We start from the raw sequence: 21,384 nt of genomic DNA, 5'->3' as shown, positions 1-21,384 counted from the left end.
CTCAAAGGCTTGTGGGATGAAAGGGACATTCTTTGTCCTATCATAGCTTGCAACTGTGGAGTTACGAAGGAGAAATTGTCCTATCGAGAAACACACAAAACTATCGAGTTTCTCATGGGATTGACTGAGTCTTTCGCTATGACGCGAGGACAAATATTAATGATGGACCCTTTGTCTAAGGTTAGCAAAACTTACTCTCTTGTTCTCAAACATAAACGTCAGTGTGATGTGTTTGCTGGAAAAGGAATGACTCAACTTGAGGCATCGATGTTTGCAACCAAAGATACACAGAAAGACACCGGGAATAAAAGTAACAACTCCAAGTGTGAAAAGTGCGACAAGACTGGCCACAACACAGAGAATTGTAGATCACATTTGAAGTGCACTTATTGTGGGTGGAGAGGCCACACAGTTGATTATTGTTGCAAACTCAAGAAGTTCGAATACGATAAACCTAAAAGTAATTCTAAGGGTAACCATATTTCTGCACATCAACTTGAGAAGAAGGATCTCTCTAATTCTTTTCCCTTCACACAAGAGCAATGCCAACAAATCCTGAACATGCTCAGCAAGAATAAAGCTGCCATGGCGAATCATATGGGTAATTCCTCAACACATGACGAACTCTCAGGTAAAGCCTTCTGTTTTTCTAACGGAAGGAAAACTACTTGGATCTTAGACAGTGGTGCCACAGACCACATGGTTTCTAGTTTCGATTTACTTACTGCTTGGAAGCCTGTCAAAAATAGAACTGTTGAACTTCCAGATGGTTCCATGACTCATGTTACTCATATTGGACAAATCATATTTGCCTATAGTTTGGTTCTTGAAAATGTTTTGTGTGTCCCAGTCCTTCAATTAAATCTTATTTCCATCAGTAAACTCACCTATCAATCCTTTTGTATCACTGTTTTTCTTAACCATTTTTGTGTAATACAGGACCTACGTTCGGGGAAGATGATTGAGATGGGAACTGAACGGGAGGGGCTCTACTATCTTGATCAAACTAAGAAAGCATTTTGCAATTCTATCTGCTCACATTCTCCTAGCCTTTGGCATTAACGTCTTGGGCATCCATCCAACAAAGTGTCTTCTTTATTTTCCTTTTCACACAACAATAAAATTTGTGACGCAGACAAGTGTTTGGTTTGTCCATTGGCTAAACATACCAGATTACAATTTTCTTTAAGTGCCATTTATAGCAATGCTCTTTTCGAATTATTACATGTTGATATTTGGGGTGGCTATCACATTGCATCTCTTTCGGGGGCACATTATTTTCTCACCATTGTTGATGATTTCACTAGATGCACTTGGGTGTATTTGATGTACCATAAGTATGATACTAGGGATCTTTTAGTTAAATTCATTAACATGGTTAAGACACAATTCTCTTCCAAAGTTAAAATTGTGCGTAGTGACAATGGTCCTGAATTCAAGGTTGAGTCTTTCTATTCTCCCAAAGGCATCGTTCATCAAACTAGTTGTGTCAACACACCACAACAAAATGGCGTGGTTGAAAGAAAACATTGTCACTTGCTTAATGTTGCATGTGCCCTTCTTTTTCAAGCAAAGCTTCCTAAACAATTTTTGGGGGGATGCCATCCTCACAGCAACTTACCTCATAAATCGCACACCCACACCTCTCTTGAAAGGTAAAACTCTTTACGAAGTTTTGTTTAAAGTCACACCAAAATACTCTCACTTATGCGTTTTTGGTTGTCTATGCTTTGCATCCACGCACGCTAAAAAACCATCCAAAATTGATGAACATGCAATTCGATGCATATTTATTGGTTATCCTTATGGACAAAAGGGATATCATGTGTATGAACTTGAATCAGGAAAACTATTTGTCTCCCGTAATGTCATATTTTTCGAAACTGAGTTCCCTTTTCACATCACTTCCGCTGCCAATAACGATGACCCTACATTCCCTATGCCAACAACATTGCCATTTGATGACACTCCTACACCCTCCACTGGCACATCTTCATCCCCAAGAAAATCTGAGCCTACGAATTCGAATAATTCTACTTCATCACCACTAGACACAGACACCTTGTCCACAAACGCACCAAATACCACAATTTCACAACCCCATGTGCATCGTCATTCTAGCAGACCCACCAAGATGCCAAGGTTCTTGCATGACTTTCACGTAGAAGCTAACCTCCCGTCACGACCTGCACCTTCATCCATCTCCAACGTGGTCTCAAAATCAGGTACTTCGCATTCCATTTCTCAAATTCTCTCTTATGACCATTTGTCCCCACAACATAAAGCTTTCACCATCTCATTATCCCTTGTCAAAGAACCAACAAGTTTCATGCAGGCCATGCAAGATCCTAAGTGGTGTGAGGCTATGCATATTGAGATACAAGCTCTCCAAGCAAACAACACATGGACTTTCATGCCTCTCCCTACCAGCAAGAAGTCCATTGGTTGTAAATGGGTGTACAAACTGAAGCCAAAACCTGATGGCACCATAAAGCAATACAAAGCTCGCTTAGTGGCCAAAGGATATAGTCAAATTGAGGGGCTCGATTACCGTGAGACATTTGCTTCGGTTAACAAATTAGTCACCGTTCGTGTGCTTCTTAGTGTTGTTGCTATTCAAAATTGGCATGTTCACCAATTGGATGTCAACAATGCGTTTTTGCATGGTGATCTTGACTAGGATGTGTACATGTCCCTACTTCCCGAATTCGGACGAAAGGGGGAGACTCGAGTATGCAAGCTTAACAAATCTTTGTACAAGTTGAAACAAGCCTCTAGACAATGGTTTTTGAAGCTCTCTACAGCCCTCAAAATAGCTGGTTTCAACCAATCAAAGGCGGATTATTCACTTTTCGTCCGATTCCACAAAGGTAGTTTCACTGCCATTCTTGTATATATGGAAGATGTAATTTTGGCAGGCAACAACATACAACACATTGAAGCAATCAAACAATTTTTATCCAAGCAATTTAAGCTTAAGAATCTTGGTCAACTCAAGTATTTCTTAGGTATCGAGGTGGCCTGATCATCAAAGGGAATTTCACTATCTCAAGGGAAATATGCACTTGAGATACTTGAAGAATCTGGGTTTCTGGGAGCTAAACCATCAAAGTTTCCAATGGATCAAAATCTGGCACTCACACAGACTAGTGGAGAGCTTTTGAGTGATCCATCAACATATAGGCGCCTTGTGGGAAGATTGATCTACCTAACGATTACTAGACCTGACTTAGTTTATCCTGTTCATGTGCTCAGTCAATTTATGGACAAGCCACGAGTCCTACACCTTAAGGCAGCACACGAGGTTCTCAGGTACCTCAAACGAACATCGGGACAAGGCATTTTTCTGTCTGCCACAAGCACAATGCAGCTAAGAGCATTTTGTGACGCGGATTGGGCTCGTTGCAAAGATACAAGACAATCAGTAACATGTTATTGTATACTGCTTGGGCAATCACCTCTTTTTTGGAAGACAAAAAAGCAAACTACAATAGCACGTTCAACGGCCGAAGCAGAGTATTGTTCCATGGCTACCACCTGTTGTGAAATTCCATGGTTGAAGAATGTTTTAAGAGACTTGAAAATTCAACATGATCAGCCTGTTACGTTGTTTTGTGACAACCAAGCAGCATTACACATCGCTTCGAACCCAGTCTTTCATGAACGTACGAAGCACATTGAGATTGATTGTCATTTGGTACGAGAAAAAATCCATGAAGCCATGATACAAACAACTCATATTCGAACCACAAATCAAACTGCAAATTTGTTCACGAAAGCTCTCAATTCACCACAGTTTGGAGCTTTACTTAGTTAGGTGTCATCAATATACACTCCAACTTGAGGGGGAGTGTTGAAGATAATTCCAAGAAATAAGCTGAGGAATATTGTAAATTGATTGACATTAGTTTCCTTCCTTTTATGTATGTATAGCATACGTAATTATAGGAGATAGTCTAGGATCCCTATCCTATATAAAGATGTAATAATAGCATTGAGTTGATATAGAGATTTTATTTTTCACCAAATATTCTTCCTATACAGACTTTTAATTCATTACCTATATCTAGGGGTGGTTCGGTATAGGATACCATACCAAAACTAGTATCCCGAATCCCAAACCGAAATTTTTCGGGACGGGAATTTGAAGACCAATCCCAAACCAAATTTTCAGGAATCCCAAATTTCGGGAATCCCGAAATATTTTCGGGATTTTGGGACAAATCGGGAATCCCAAATTGAAATATGAAATTATGAATTGTTCTTCAAATATATAATTCAAGAACACATTCATGAACTAAGAATTTCATTTCATTCACACTACCATTTAATTGAACACTGGCATACTTGACTCTTTTTATCATAGTCAAAATTCAAATTAATTAAACTCTTTTTGCAATCTGTTGAGAGACAAAAGAATCAAGTCTTCTGAAATCATCAGCCATGGCAGCAGCAATAATAAAATCCACATGAATATTAAACAGAACATGAAAAATATGCAAGGTGTAGGGCATTCTAGGTTGCTGAGCATGAATTAGAAACTACTAGCATCAATTATAAAAGAATAATATATATGTATAAATATATATATAATAATTAATATTATATATTTTCGGTTTGGTATGGGATTCCCGAAATATCGAGAAGCCAATCCCGAATCCCATACCGAAATTTTGGGATTGGTTCGGGATAGCATCCCGAAAATTTCGGGAATTTCGGTTTGGGATCTAGATTTTTTCGGTTCGTTTCGGGATTTTCGGGAATTTTTTCCACCCTATATCAAACCAAAAGTGACTTTGTCGCTTTAAATTTTTTTTACCAAACTCTAAAACTTCTTTTTTATATAAAAATTCAACTTATCGCTCTTTTTTTTTTTTTTTTTTTTTTTTTTTTTTGTAAAATAGTTTATAATATCGTCTTGTTAAAAAAACAATGTTTTCTTTTTTCTTTGAGTCGGCCTAACTCATGGGTGGGGTTAGTGGATTAAGAATCCATATGGAGTGTGGAGAATTTATCTTTAATTAGTTTGCAATTGCATGCATGGGCAGCTAGGTTTGTCTTATTAACCGGGGGGACTGAACACAGAGAAAGAAGAAAAAGAAAAGGTAAATAAATATGTTGATGTGTACAGAGAACAAACGACTTCAAACCTACGGCGCCCAAAAAAAAGAAATAAAGATTGCATTTTAAAGGGTAATTGTAGTGGCTGATGCATGCATATGTAAAGATGCTGTATTACTTTTATATTCTCTACGTACTTAATTGTTCTAATTCTGAGTTTCTGAATCTCTGCGCAAAATACAATGTCTTAATACGCAGAATTTTTTGTTAATTAGTTCTGATTTAAAAGTTGACATGTTCAATCTAATCAAAGCGTGAAAGGATATTTTTGTGAAATTAATTATATTAAACATGTGGAATATTCCTTCAAAGCACTTTCCTTTGAGAAACTAAAGTTCTGGAAAATTAAAACCAAAATTGACAAACTAAAGTAATTTTGATGACTTGTTGATCATGATTTGGTTCGTTTCGGTTAATATGCAGTTTGGGTTCAGTTTTTTTTTAATAAGCTCCTCATTCTTTTCGTCAATTGCTAGTTAGAGATATAACTGAGATTTCGTAGCCTCGTGATATTTTTATATAATTTTTCTTTTGGACTTATGTGTCACATCCCGGCCCGGGACGAATCACTTCTCGGGCCCGCTCCACCACCGTAGCACGATATTGTCCGCTTTGGACTTACCATTCCCTCACGGTTTTGTTTTTGGAAACTCACGAGCAACTTCCCAGTGGGTCACCCATCATGGAATTGCTCTAGCCCCCTTCTCGCTTAACTTCGGAGTTCCTACGGAACCCGAAACCAGTGAGCTCCCAAAATGTCTCGCGCTAGGTAGGGATGAGAATATACATATAAGAATCACTCCCCTGGGCGATGTGAGATGTTACATTATGTCTCCTTATCAACAAAAAAAAAGTAATTTTGATGAAAGTATTTATCATCAAAGGATTGTAATAACTTTAGGATATGGTAAAGCTTTACCCAAGGCTACTATATTTAATTTGTAAGTTTGAAGTATATGAATTAGTGAAAATCTTTCTTTTCATTAAAATGAAAATTGAACGACAAGTTAGTTAATGAATTTTTTGGTGTGACATTAACATGTAAGTGTGTTGCATATCGACCTACATCAATAAATGCATATTTATCAATGTTATAACTTGAAATCGTGAAGTATAAATTTATTGCTCACTCATAGCTTAATTTGTGAATTCGTACATGAGATGCAGTCACAAACAAATTAAATTTCTCGAGTTTACTTAACCATTTTGTTATAGCCACATGATTAGATATTATAGGATCGTTTATGTATTATTGCTTATATTAAAAAAAAAACTTGCATCGTATGTCTAGAAAAAGAATTCATAAAATAGCTGGCAATTCCAAATGTCAATTAGCTCTGTACGATTACATTAAACTAGTATAAAACTACCAGTAATTGAAGGTCATTACCAAAGAAATCAAGGTCATTACCGCCGATCAACAGACGAAATCAACATAGAAGATAAAGACATAGTTGACTAAGATTTGAGTTGACCATAGGATGCTTCCCACGTGGCTTACTTGCATGACGTAGAAACTTGTTGTAAGGTTAGGTTTGACAGCTAGGGTTTTTCAGAAAAAGGAAAGCGGACTATTAGAGAATCATGCTGTAAACGGCACCGATTAAAACAATAAAATTTGCACATATGCACCTCTATAATTTCAATGATGTTTTTCACACACGGCAACGTTAGAGAGATGTTCTATTTAAATTAAAGGGGCTTTTAGATCCAGGTCTAAAAATGTAAAGTGTTTTTAGGAGTGAGTCCAGTTATCTAATTATATGTTTTTATTTCTTTTATACTCATTTTATAATTTCTAAAAATATTAAAAATCAATTAAAATCTTCTAATATTATGCATTTTCCAACTCCAAAAGAATATATTTAATATCTTATAACAAAAAAACTAATATACTAACATAAATTTATCTACAAAACATTCTACCCTAACTCAAGTAACAAATATATGAATGTATATAATACCTATACGTGAGATATGAAACCTAATTAAAATGTAGAAAAAACATAACATACCTACAAGTAAGACACATTAATATGTGACATGTTGATTATAAAAAAAGAATCTGTCATATAGGTATATAAATATAATTAACCTGTGATATAGGTTGATTATAAAAATTAAAAATAAAATCTATAAATGGGGTTTAAAGTAGGAGGAAGAACAAGAAATAACAAAAAGATAAATAAAAAGAAATAAGCAAAGAGATAATTGGGAAGAAATTTGATTTTTATAATAAATTTTATCATTGAACAGATAACTATTGATAATTAAATAATTAAATATACCAAATTGGACTTATTTTAATAAACTGGGCTATTCCTACTATTGGCTCAAAAAATTGGACTTATATCAAGTTTTAAATTTTATAAATTAAAAGATATAATTGTTAATGATTAGATTATTACTTAAGTATTAATTAATATACTTATTTTTTGTTAGTGACATATTACATAAACAAATTTAGTATGAAATTGATGTATCCTTTCACACAATATAGAAATACATTTTTTATTTTATTTTAAGAAAATTACTTTCCAATGGGCTTCTTGTGCTACAGTTACCTTGATATTTCTGAATTTGTTTTGACAAGTAATTTGAGTCTTCTTCTACTTCAACAACTTGGCCTTCATTTGGTTATAATTTTATTTGTTTATTAACGCGGTTCAAACAAATTTCTCTCAAATTTCAAACCCATTTTTGGCCGACAAATCTGTGACAATTACAGCTATAAATAATTTGAGATAAAACAAACAAATTTGTATAATATTCTGGATGAAATCAGAGGAAAACCCGTCATTCATTGTCAACTTAAGCAGCACCACCGCTCGTGATTTTAGTCGTCACTTGTCAGCATCATATGTGTAAGAAACTGGAATTTCACCGAAAGAAAAATAATTTGGAATAGCTTCATGATTTGATGTTCCAAGCCTTGGATTAAATTGATGATGCAAGTGACATTGTGCAACTTAAAGGAGAGAAACACTTGTTGGTCTTTAATGTTTTTGTGAAACTAAGTTAGAATTAAGAAAGACGGTTTGCGCATCTTTTTTTTTTGTTTATGTTTATTTTTATTTTTTGATTTTTTTTGTTTTATTTGATTAAAAAATTAGCAATAAACATGATTGTGCACCAGTAAAAAAATAGTGAAAATTATTTTTCATAAATAATTGCGTATTTCTCTCTCTCTCTCTCTCTCTCTCTCCCTATACATATATATATATATGTATGTATGTATGTATGCATGTATATGCACACTACCGTCATCTTTATTTTAAACTTAAAATGAGGTTAAGGTCAAGTTGATCATGAAATTTAACTTTTAAAGAGATATATTTGATATATGTATATGCACACTACCGTCATCTTTATTTTAAACTTAAAATGAGGTTAAGGTCAAGTTGATCTTGAAATTTAACTTTGAAAGAGATATATTTGATAGAGATGTAGTTCGAACACCTCAGCTCGCTCGGCCTGGGGCTTGCATGAAGTGATAAATTGCTTAGGCTTACGATTGGCGGAGGATTCAGGTCCAAAAGATCTTATCAATAATACGAAAATGACTTGCATTATCCTGATAAACCTAATGCGAGAGAAAATGATTTGATTTCTCTAATCTGATTTGACCACTATAATATAGAAGGACGTGTTATACTATGCAATGTTTAGTGTGGCACGTATCCTGTATTGTGATTGATGAGCTTGTTCAGTCAAAGATAATGTAATCGGTGTAGCAGGCCATTAAAAGCATTAGCATTGGCGATGGTCACCATTTAATGAAAGGTCATGCATCACCACCGGGTGTATATACAATGACCTAGACCTTATAAGTAACAAAATTTTCTCCACTTTATCCAGCTAGCAGGAGTTTCATGTGGATTTTTTTTCGCTTTGTTCTGAATTTTCTCTACTTTCAACATGAATATTGAGTCTAAAGTAGGAATTGATTAACTAATTTATTAATTAGATGGATTTGAAGAAAGTTGAGATTTCATCATAAAATTAATTGGGAAAATGGAGAGTACCTTAATTTATGTATAAGTCTATATAAGGTCCCTTCTTTTACCATGTATGATTCATTCTTAACACGACTCCCTATGTATGACGAATATTCAAGCTTAGCACATAAACAAAATAAATGTGTGATGTTGAGCATGTGTTGCCATTGGGCTTCACATGTGGGTTAACCTATTATAAAAACACAAGTTGAGGTTCCACCAAAAACAAATTGGCAATATGGAGAATAACACCACTTGCTCATAAGCCATGCAAGGTCATCATCCAATCAATGTGTGATTCGTTCTTAACACGCCTCCTCATATAACGAATGTTCAAGCCTAGCACGTTGACAACACAAACGAGTGACTTGAAGTATGTGTGACCATTTAGCTTCACATATGGGACAACCTGCTCTAATATCATAAAGAAAGTTGAGGTTCCATTATAAAACTTCATAATTAATCTCACCCAAAAGTAGTAATCACTACGTTATAAATATTAGTGGGGGTGTAAAGTAGAATTGAAGGGTCTTTGAAGCCAATGGTATTCTTGCGTACGTTTGGACCTCTCTAATGAAAAGATCAGCGGTACGTAGACTTTGGGTAGACAATTGGGCAAATGACGGTGTACTACTTTAATTGTAGACTTTCTCATAATAAGAGAAGGAGGTGCCAATTGCCATACGAATTTAGATATATGCCTTTCACGCCAATTTTCTAGCATTGCTTTTAAAATTTCAGGACCTACTTTTTGACCATGTCTTCGTTCCTACTTCAAGACAAGACTTTGCGTTCCGATATATCTTTGATTTGCTTTCTTTGCGTTTAATTTGTTCTCAAGATTTTCAGCCAAAGTATCCGGATATTTTTCTTGCTTGGGATAGCACGTTTTGAGATCAAGAAATCAAACCATAACTAAATATCTAGAGGCTTGATTAGATGCATGCATGGTTGCGCCATATATTCTTTATCACTACTACTACTTTTCAATGCCATTACCACTTGTCTGCCTAACATCTTGAGTTAGTCCACTCTTTTTCCATCATTTCTACTTTTTCACGTGAAATTAAACTAGCCCTCTTGCTACACGTGCGGTAATTATTTTATTATTTATTTGTTTGTTTGAAAAAAGATGTAAAACAATGAATAATGTATTTTTAAAATATTAACCACCCACAGTCTCACCAGGTGGGCGTTTTTTATTTTGTTATGAATTCATTTTTTTCTTTTGAAATTCTAATAGAAAGAGGACAATTTTGAAATTATGAAAGTGTCACCTTTTTTTTGTCTTCGCCCTTTATATAGATATATATAGATAGATAGATAGATAGATAATTTTGACCGTCATAATAAATCGTGATATATAGGCCATGTCATCAAATACGAAGACAGTCTGATAAAAGCGTCTCTCCAACTTGATGAAATAAAAGTACAAAAATATCTGACGTTTTTTTCAAAATTTACCTACGAATAATTAACGGGTTCGAGCACACAAGCATACCCAATTTTTGCTCTGGCTTATAACTGAGTGCCTAATTTCTTCCCAGTTTTGTGAGTACGAATATTATATATATATATATATATATATATATATATATATATATATATATATCAACCTAAAGATATACAGTTTGGCTATATATAAAAACGCTGGCTGCCACCAACGGATATTTCTCCTCTTGTACAAAGAACAAATTCATGAGCACTGCGTTTCATTCAGCAGCTCTTTTTTTTTTCCTTCAAAATTTCACTAGCTCTGTCGAAGATGTCAGTTAGCGTAGGCAGCAAGGAACCTTAACATCTTAAGAAACCCAAGTTCATGTATTCTATTATATTTTATTAAAATCAAATATAGAATTGAGTCAAAAATATCTACTCATTTTTTCTTTTCTTGACATTTTATAAACATCTCTCATTTAAGAGAGGAGAAATTTGAACTTTGCATGCTCATGATCATGACCTGTCGAACTAAAGTAATCAACTTATGTCAGTCAAGAATGGGGATTTACGTCGACTACTAGTCCACTACTATTTTTCGTAAGATGCATGAAGGACCACATTCTAGAGTCCTCGAGTGGGCAATAGTCTTTTGACAGAAAGAAAAATGAGAATGGGTAATGGTCATTAGTAGACTTGGGCCTCCTCCACAGTTAACTATATGTATAAGCCTGTATAATGATTCCTCACATGATCTTATTCCAAACTCAAACATATCAAATTACAGGATAAGCCCAAACCCATGGCTTTCGCTAAGAATCAAAGATGATTGTGCGGGGAAGTAAACGAAAAAAGAGAGATTCTAAACCAAATGGGCAATCTAGTCTAGTGGTGCCACACTACTATAGTGTCTACTATAATACTCCCATACAACAGTTAAAACTTGGTCGCTCTGATCAGAATTTGTCTTCCCAAACATGCATGCTGACTAGAAGGGTTGGGGTTTAGGGTTTGGTATAGGGCAAAAAACAGAGAAAGAAAAAACTTAGGTTTCTTTATATTAGATACCATATAGAAATATTGAAATGGATCATAATCGGTCATAGACCTTCAATTTCAATAATTGAAAGAAAAAAAATACACACACACACACACATATATACACACAACACAAGTCTTCCGCTTCAAAAAAGAAAAACCCTCCCCAAAGAAAAGCAAGAGAAAAAACTCTAGCTGCAGATCTCTACCTTTGGCGTTGGGATCAACGACAATCCTTCTTAATCTTTTTTTTTTTTTCGTCTTTGATTTTAGTTTGTAGTCTCTCTCTCTCTCTCTCTCGGTATGTCGAGGAGAGCTTTCAGTTTGTGATTGTGGTCACTTTTTCACTTTGTCGAGGAGAGATTTTGGGGTTGTGTTCCTAGTCGTGGTTTGTTCATTCTCAAATTTCGTAGTGGTGATTGTTGTTCAAATATGAGGTAGTGGTGTTTGTGATTTGTGTGCTCGTCAAAGGACTATGAGAAGGAAACTTGACGTTTGTTGGAGGGGACTCATAGCAAAGCTTTTTGCCAACAATTGCAAAATCATCAGAGATTGGTGCAGTCTTTTCATGGTGAAGCCTCTACGATAGTTCTCGGGCCTGCAATTAATGTTTTAGTTCTCGCAACTAGGGTTTAGGCTCAAGGTCCTCCAAGATTGAATAATTATAAAGTATTTTTTATATGTTTGTAATTGTAAGATTGTGATATTCTTTTGACATGTATAATATCTTGAATGTTCTAAAAGAGATAAACATGATGAGTTTTTTTTTATTAAAAAAAAGAAAAAATCTTTCGGTATCAAAAAGCCTTCCGCTTCAAGGATTACGATTCGTGGTAATTAAGATAATAAAAGCTAAATTGCAATGAAATACAATACCGGGATTTATTCTATCATGATTACTTGGTCAAAATGTTCATCTCACTAAATATTCCCATAAAGCAAAAGCACCAAACAAACAAAACCAGTCACAAAGCATATATAAGACCAAATAAAGTAAAAGAGAAAAAGACATTAAAGTGAACACCAACTACTACGCAGATCACACTTCACTTTACTCATCTAGCTACTTTGCTTAAACTGCCAAATTTTTGTTGGGATGTACACCATCACTCAAGCTTAACCTAGCTAGCTAGCATCTCTCATGTCTCCTCTAACAACTCCTATGCCGTTTGTCCTGCTCATTTTCCTTACCCTTCCGTTTGTCAGCCACACGGCACCTCAAGCCAGCCTCTGCAGAACTTCTTGCGGCAACATTCCCATCAACTACCCTTTCGGCATCGATGAGGGCTGTGGGAGTCCTTACTACAAAAACATCCTCGTATGCTCCGAATCCTCTAAACTCGAACTCCGAACACCTTCCGGAAGATACCCCGTTAAATCCATAAGCTACTCCGACCCTCACATTCTTCTCATCGATCCTTTCATGTGGAATTGCCTAGACGGTGACACATTCCGAGCCACAAGGCCTTTTAGCCTCGACACGAGCACGCATTTATCTCTCTCTCCTCAAAACGACTACCTATTCTTTAATTGTAGTGAACAAAATGTGATCATTGAGCCAAAGCCTGTGTTTTGTGAGAGGTTTCCGGAGCGATGTGACTCTTCGTGTGACAGTTCTAGTTATCTTTGCAGGCACTTGCCTGAGTGCGCCTCAGCGTTGAGGACAAGTTCTTGCTGCTCTTACTATCCCAAAGCCACTGAGTCTCTGAGGTTGATGTTGAAGTATTGTGCTACTTATACTAGTGTGTATTGGAGAAGCACTGGTGAAAATCAGCCGGATGATCAAGTTCCTGAATACGGAATTCGTGTCAATTTCGATATTCCGGTGACCACCCGTTGCCTTCAGTGTCAGGACACATTTAAAGGAGGTGGGACATGTGGATTTGACACGAAAACACTTAACTTCTGGTGCTTGTGTGATAGAGGAAATGTCACCACGTATTGTAAAGGTACGTTTTTGAGCCATTTAGCCTTGTGGTTAGAGTGTATAGGGTGATGGGTAGGAGTAGGCTAGATTCAGGTTCGAAACTCTCCGATGTAACTAAAAAAAGTTTTTTAGTCATTACATTGTATCAAACATTAATTTCCCTTCGAATAATTTTTATGATTGTTGATTATTTAATTACAATGATGCAGATCACAGCATTTCTCAGAATAGGAGGAATGGAGTACTTGCAGGTGATTCACTTTTGAGATTTATGCTTTTAGCGCAAACAAAATTTCATAAATTCAAGTACATAAAGCTTGGATGTTGTGTGCTTAACTATAAGTTGAATTTTATTTTGTTAATGTTACAGGGACGATTAGTGGAGTGACAGTTGCAGGAGCCTTTGGAGTTGGAGCAGGAATTTGGTACTTGAAGAAAATCAGAACTAAATCACCAGTAACATGTGGGGTTCAGAGCAATGAGAATAGGCTTTTCTAAAGACACTAAACCAAAGTAAAAGCATCCACCTTCTTTCTTTACCTTTTCTAATTTTTTTTAATCGCTTTTTGCACATCTACATGCTTTTCTGCGTCTCTTGATTCTTTTCCTGTTTATATACAACATTGAGGCAGTCAATGAAGCGTGAGAGTAATTTTTCTGCTTGAACAATCTAGTGATGTTATATCATCTGAATCTATTTGTTACTACTGAAATATCAACAATGCCATGCACCGATATTATAACACCCAAATTTTTTATACGAAAACCTGCAAGAAAAATCGACAATAGCTACTTAGTGCTTCTCATCAACATTGTCAAATTTTCTTGTAACAATGTCAGTAGCTAGCCGTCTCACTGAAACAAAATTCTTGGATCGGAGACATATCATGCACCCTAATAATAAAAAGTTCAGTAATTCCTCACTCTATGTAGTGCCATCTCTAACATTATGTAGGAACACAAATTGGATAGACTCACAACACAGATAACAAAGTGTGTCAATATTGATAGTAGAGATCCAAGAAGCCAATGCACGTACAGAGCTTCAATTACGGAAAACTTAGAGGGTAGGACCAAAAACAAGAAAAAAAAGTTTGGAAAAGGGTCTATATATATATATGGCAAAGCAAATTAACATATTTTGCCAATAAAGCAGCGTAGAGGACCTGCATTTGAGGTTAAAGCAGGAACCATGGCTCCTGGAGAGACCTTAAACGACTGCTTTCGAGAGTAAAGTGGATAGCAGCTTCCATATCCAGATTGAACAAAAAAAGCACCATTCTTGAACACATCCCCTGAAGATCTCCATTTCCAATTATTCCAACTGCCTCCAGCCTCTCTCTTTGTAACCTGTTTGGCATAAGAAGTCTCAGGGGCTATGAAGTAGTTCCCCTCACTGAAAATTGTTGGATTGGCACTGCCTCCTACGGCATACATTTTCCACTCGTCATATCTATTGTTGGCCACGTGCGCATACCCAAACCTAACCCTTTTTTTTTTCACAATAAAAACAATGGCATAAATTAATTAAACAATGTACTCTCATGTACTGTTCTCTGTTCAAAGAGTTGAAGGTAAGTTATTGCGCTTACCTTGGCATTCTTTCAACAAGGCCAGCCCCAAAACGGTTAAAGGCGATTGTGACTCTCATATTTTTATCTGCACTAAAATTGTCATTGTGACCAAGCAACATCACCTGAAATAAAGCATAAGGGAGTTAGTTAAATTCGATACACAACAACTAGCTAGCTCTCAATTTAGTTGTATCCTCTATTCAACGTTGGATGAGGTCTCATGCTCAAATTCCCTCATCCATTGATAATTAAACAAGATACATGAACCGACTAGCTAGAAAATAAATTGTGCAATTAGCCCAGAATGTAACATAAGTCGAGCAAAGAAAACAAAAGGCTCAATTAATGGAAATTAATTCATAACCTCATAATTAACCTTTTATGCTTACTTTGTCATGCTGAGAGAAATAGTTGTTTGTGATGGTGACGGCAGTGGAAGCATGGGTGACGTCAAGGAGGCCATCTGCGCTACGAGCTAGGAAACAATGGTCTATCCACACATGCGAAGAAGCAAAGACAGCAATAGCGTCTCCGTCGCACCCTCGACGCTTCCCAATATGTGTAGGAGTGCTCCTAACATTCCCACCCTTCCCATGCTTACAATCATGAATGCTTATTCCATGTATAATAACGTGGCTAATGCCCTGCACCGTTATGCATGGTCCGTACGCAATTTCAACTTTAGCACCTCTACCATCTATGGTCTTGAAACTATTCATAATGAGCTCATTTTTTAGCGTGATCACCATATCCTTGGCAAAAACGATCCATAATGGTTGCGTTTGGATCACCCCGTAACGAAGTGAGCCGGGTTTAGGGTTTACTGGGTCATCATTTGAGGTTGTGACTACGTAAGTACGCCCGTATTTTCCTCCCAATGCGTCTTTGCCAAAGCCTACTGCGCAGTCGGCCAAGGCGCGGCGGTCGGTGGCCCAATTGGATTTGGTGCGCCAACACGAGTCTACCACGTTCATAATGTTTTTGAGAGTGATTTTGGGGGTGGTGGAGTAGTGTGGGGAATAGGCTTGAAATGTTGGAGCAATATAAGTTAAAAAACATAAGAGAGATAATACGAGAGGGGCTAGGGAGGCCATGGCTTAATTATGAGTTGATTAAGAAAACGAACAGAATTAGGAGGATATATAGGGAGAATTGGACAGGGTGATGACTAATGAGAACATTGTGCACACGAATAAAGTAGGGAGTGCTTTTGCTTATGTTTTGGTATGTAAGAGTTTTGGGTCTATACAAGACGTGGTTGCACGAGCTAAGGCTGGTGGACTTTCTTTTGTAATGTATACCGTCCTATGTTATGTAAAGAAATAAAATTCTTAGCCTGGAATTTATGTTTCAGTGAAAGGTGAGGGGCACGTAAAAATTTCGGACCTAGTAGAATATGATATATTTACACGAAGAAAATGGGGGATTTGAGTTAAAGTATACAATGGGTTAATAATAATATTTTTGTATCATATTTGTCATGTACAAAAGTCAAAAGGCTTCTTACATATAAGTGAGAGAATTATCATTAAACCATAGTATTAATTATTAAATCAGAGAGTATTATTTTAAGAGTTGGATACATAGACTGGATTCAAGAAGAGAATAATTGAACCTAAATAATTAGCATTTGGAATAGGCTACGATGGAGAATTTTTTTGATAAGTAATAGTGTGGTTTATTATTCCACATGTTATAATAAGGGTGAATGATATGTGATATAAATTAAATGGCAAAATTGATTAAAGATATAGTCAAATAGCACAAATAAGGGCAACAAAAATAAAATTTGCAAGTTTGTACTAAATATCCATGACTTCTTGTTTCAAAGAGAATAAATACGTGCATCAAACTCACAAAAGTAGCATGACTTGGTTCCGACCAAATTTCCCATAGTTTACAATTTTTGATTTAGGGCTTTAAGTTTAAGGGACGCTTTAGGTATTTTATGGGGATAATTAGACATAACTCCAAAAAATTTAGTCAGCTATTAGTTTTAATCCAAGACATCATGCCTCCTTTGACTTTTATTTCATAGTTTTAGTCCATTACATCATGCTTATTGATTTAGGTGCATTGACTTTTATTTCAAGTAAACAAAATAATGAGTTGACCTAATTTTATGAACAAGCTTTTAAAATATTTTTCAAATACCTATTATGCCCTAAGTTGTATAGAGTCCAAAATGATGACGACCTTCAAACAATTTTTTGTCCTTGAAGAGATTTGTTCATATCTTTAGCGACTGTTTCTTAATAATTGTTTTGTTATTAAGGATTATTTTATTTGGAAAAAAAAAATGTGGAATAGGCAACTGATATGGTTACCTCATAGTAAAGAGTTGGAAAAAACCCATAAAATTAATTTGTGTTTAATTTAATATATTGCTAATAACTTTTATTTTGGTTATTTTTCTTTAGTTTTGTTGACAGGGTTAATTTGGTCTTTTTGCCACTTTTGATTGACAAAAACAGTTTTGTTAGTAGGTAGTTTAGATGATATTAAGGTACTAGGATTGTCATCTTTCAATTATCATTCAATAAATTATAAGGTTTTTTTCATTTTTTTTGGTGGAATCCAATTTACTTGTTTTTTAAGATTTTTATTTGGTACCCTTCTCTTCGTCATGTTGTATCAACATGATTGATAGATCTCGCTTTTAAGGTATATTATGAAAAACTAAGTTAATGTCTTATAATTTAAATAAGATAGTAACTTTATGTGATTGTGTTTGAGAATGAACGAAAAATTGTTTAGTTAGTTGTAGCAAATGAGAAAATTCAACTAATAAAATAGAAAGAAACATGCATCAGGCAAAAAACAAAAAAAAAAAAAAAAAAAACCCCTCATAAGCCCATGTCGATGATCACTAGCAAGCTAGCCATTGTACGAGTCCGCACATGCACACACACAAAGATTCATAACCTTAACCTAAGTACAGACAGTTGTAATTTGAGAGAAAAAACATGCAATTAAATACATAAACCATTAACTACGTAACGGATAGGGATGCACACAGACACGTGCATATACACATTATTGTGATCCTTATTGTTGAGTAGAAGTAGTCGATCTGGGTGGGGTCATGATGATTTCTAATTAAGCATAGTCGCAAAACCCTTTGTCACAGAAAGTGCCTATCTTGCAATGGTTGAAGCACTTGCCACAGTTTTGATTGTCGGACATTGGTTTGACACAATGAGAGTTGTAGCATATCTCTGACATGTCGCATCTCTTCCCATAAACCCCGCAGTTGAATGCGTCTGCCCTCATATCCGTACAAACATCGTTGCAACAATCAGGCCCTCGGCTACCTTCGGTGGCACTACAAGCAAGAGGGTTTTGACCACATCCTCCCCTACCCGCCGGAGTCTTCGAGGCCAGGAACCGGCTTTTTGATGCTGCTGCTTCGTGGTTATTTGGTCTTGCACAGAGAGTGATGGTTATTAAATGAGCAATACTCAAATCAAATTTCAAAATGATGGAGCTATGTAACAGTAGACAACAAGTGGGTACATAGATGAATTTTAAAAACATGTAGGTATATATATACATGTCCTTTAACGAAAAGGATCTCCATTTTTTGGCATATGCTGTTTTAACTGGTTTTAACTGTCTCATTGTTCGATCATATATATCATGGGGGCCAATGTAACATAGACATGGTCTCATCCAATTAGATGCCCGACTGGCTGTTTCTTTACAAATTAATTTCCTTCTAATTAACATATGTACAGTACCAAACTAATTAAATCGAGCGGTGAAAATGATCTCCAAATAAGAACTTAATTAATTAAATGGGAAATAATAATTCCCCTCATAATTGAGAGAGAAAGAAATCCACTTAGGCCATCTCTAACCAAAGGGTCCAAAGAGTTAGAGGACCGAAAATAGCCCGAAAACCGTCTCCAACAGAGGGTTAAGCCAGAGGGCCCCACGGAATCGGAGAGGTCTAGAGGGCTGGCCAGAATTCAAATCAATCCTGTCGGATTGATTTGAATTTTTTTTTTTATAGTTTTATTATTATTTTTTATTTACGAAAATTTTCCTATAACTTCTATTTTTCATTTTTTTTTTTAATTCTATTTTTTCCCTATACCTTTTATTTTACAAAATTTGTAGTTTTTAACAACATTTAACAAATTATTAAAAACATTTCTAGTTTTTCATATTTGTTAAAAAAAACATTTAACAACATGAAACTTAAACAACATTTAAGTTGTAGTTTTTAAATAATAAATTATATTTGGGCCTATGGCCCTCAGTTGGAGACGGTTTTTGTGATAGGGCTAAAACGAGCCCTCTATCCCTTTGGCCCTCGGTTGGAGAGGGAAGCAATTATGGCTATGTACTGTTCATTAAAATATTAATATCTTGGAGAATCTTGGAGGGCTAGAGGGCTAATACGAGCCCTCTGACAGCCATCAGTTGGAGATGGCCTTAGTTTGTAAGAACCGGCCTCTAATACCAGGTAGAAATTAGAGAATTTAATAATTGTACTTATTTATTAAAATAGTAACTTGGAGTACAAAGCAAGATTTCTTAACATACTAAAATTACGAAGCACACAAGAACAAGGAAACACAATACTAACCCTAAGAGGAAACTGAATCCGGGTCGGATCCTCCTTCTCTAACAAATTACGTATTCTTTAGGTACATTGTAATAAAAGAAATAATCAATTAATAATAAACAATAATTAATTGGCCAAGCCTCCACCAGTTGGTAACCTGAAGAATTTCAAGTATAGTTGTACCCCCCAAACACTCATTGCAATATATAGATCGAGTAGAATAATTTATCTGCTGATGGCATCATGAAGACATCATAATTATCATGCATAGCTGCACATCCCATAGGCACATGAACTGCCTTTCTTGCACTTGTTGTTGCAGCTCCCACAATTTTTCTTGTCAGACCTAGGGTTCACACACTTGCCTTTGCAGCATGTCTCCCCGTACTTGCATTTCTTCCCACACATGCCACAGTTTACTCTGTCTGTGTTCGTATCCACGCATTTCTTCTTGCAGCAATCTCGCCCTGCGCTGCCCGTCGCCCGACAAACTCTAGGGTATTTGTCGCATGTCGGCACAGCGGCCCGGGAGGCAAGGAAGCGGCTTCTTCCGGTAAGAGAAGCAGTTTTTTCTGACTGCATGCTTTCGGTTGCATCATCTGTATCATTATTTTCCTTGACCAAGAACGATTCTTCTTGGTCCGGTGTTGCAGAGAGAGTAATGGCTAAAGCCATTAGCATGGCAAGCACAAGAAAAACCTTGAAGGCTTTCATGATGTTTTGTTTGCGTAGTCGGGTGTATTTTATGTATAAGGGGAGAGATTTCTGAAGGAAGAGAAGATGGTAATGAACGTATGTATGAATGTTTTGGATGAAGAAGCATATAGGGTTGGAGTATTTATAGAGAAGAATGAGAGGGGGCCATGGATGGTATTAATTTCATAATTTGTGTGAGTATTCATCTACTTAATGGGTTGGTCTAAATCAAAGGGCTACGAAGCGTTTAAGTAAACAAAGTTAGGCTTCCAAAGAAACTTGGTACTCCAAATTAATTAGGTGAATATGGACTTATGGAGAAGAAGAAGATACAAATTTACTTATGATAAAGTAGGCAGGTTAGGCGCTGTGGTGTTCTTATTCGCTTGGGTTGATCACACTCATGCATGCATATATTGCATATGTGTTGGTGCATACGTGAGCTCAAGCCCGCCTTCTTGTTATTTCAGTGGTCCAAGAAACCAAAGTTTGTCCATTCTCCAAAGAGGGAAACCGTTACAGAAGCACTTGTGGAGCCTCTATGTTGACATTTTCTTCTTCTTTAGTATACGTTTGGAATCACATAACTGACCATTGACCAATATGTATGAACGAAGAAGCTTCCAGGAGAGTGACCACACCATCCAATTCGAATTCGTTAGCTTAGATTTGGTTCTGCGCATAACAAAATATACATTTAAACACATTTCAACTTTAAGTTTTATATAAAAACAAAAACGCTTTATATATATATATATATATATATATATATATATATATATCATGCTCTAAGTAAATTCTAATCTTTCCACTAAATCTTCTTCTAAACTATTTGAGTTTGAAATGTGTTTTTCTAAAGTGTAAAGTTGTAAGCAATATATATATTTTTTAGTACATCGATATTTTTACACTAGAGGGAGGGGGAGTTCGGCTAAGTCACACAATGGGCAGCCTAATTTGGTTTCGAATTCGCCATCCACGAGATTCAAACCTAAGAGCTCTCACTTCTAAGCAAAAAGG

The 21,384-nt window shown here is 35.9% G+C and overlaps 3 protein-coding genes across 3 annotated transcripts; 1 reads left to right on the top strand and 2 right to left on the bottom strand.

Moving 5' to 3' along the window:
- Positions 1-12,624: 12,624 nt before the first annotated feature.
- Positions 12,625-14,190, top strand: LOC137727109 (uncharacterized). Its single transcript, XM_068466045.2, has 3 exons — positions 12,625-13,543; positions 13,731-13,772; positions 13,892-14,190. Exons 1-3 carry the CDS (start codon positions 12,736-12,738, stop codon positions 14,017-14,019), a joined length of 978 nt encoding a protein of 325 aa, XP_068322146.2. The 5' UTR covers positions 12,625-12,735; the 3' UTR covers positions 14,020-14,190.
- A 317-nt stretch (positions 14,191-14,507) lies between these two features.
- On the bottom strand, positions 14,508-16,189 carry LOC137726812 (putative pectate lyase 2). The gene is made up of 3 exons (XM_068465775.2): positions 15,485-16,189; positions 15,114-15,217; positions 14,508-15,010 (listed from the first exon to the last, which is right to left on the bottom strand). Exons 1-3 carry the CDS (start codon positions 16,187-16,189, stop codon positions 14,653-14,655), a joined length of 1,167 nt encoding a protein of 388 aa, XP_068321876.2. The 3' UTR covers positions 14,508-14,652.
- A 3,386-nt stretch (positions 16,190-19,575) lies between these two features.
- On the bottom strand, positions 19,576-20,489 carry LOC137727101 (uncharacterized). The gene has a single exon (XM_068466033.2). The coding sequence runs from the start codon at positions 20,380-20,382 to the stop codon at positions 19,930-19,932; it is 453 nt and encodes a 150-aa protein (XP_068322134.2). The 5' UTR covers positions 20,383-20,489; the 3' UTR covers positions 19,576-19,929.
- Between the last annotated feature and the right edge of the window lie 895 nt (positions 20,490-21,384).

This window comes from Pyrus communis, chromosome 5 (genome assembly GCF_041283825.1).
Source record: "Pyrus communis isolate YQ-2024b chromosome 5, ASM4128382v1, whole genome shotgun sequence".
Taxonomy (NCBI): Eukaryota; Viridiplantae; Streptophyta; class Magnoliopsida; order Rosales; family Rosaceae; genus Pyrus; species Pyrus communis.
The sequence above is the reverse complement of the archived record's forward strand: the minus strand, read 5'-3'. Positions and strand labels throughout refer to the sequence as shown.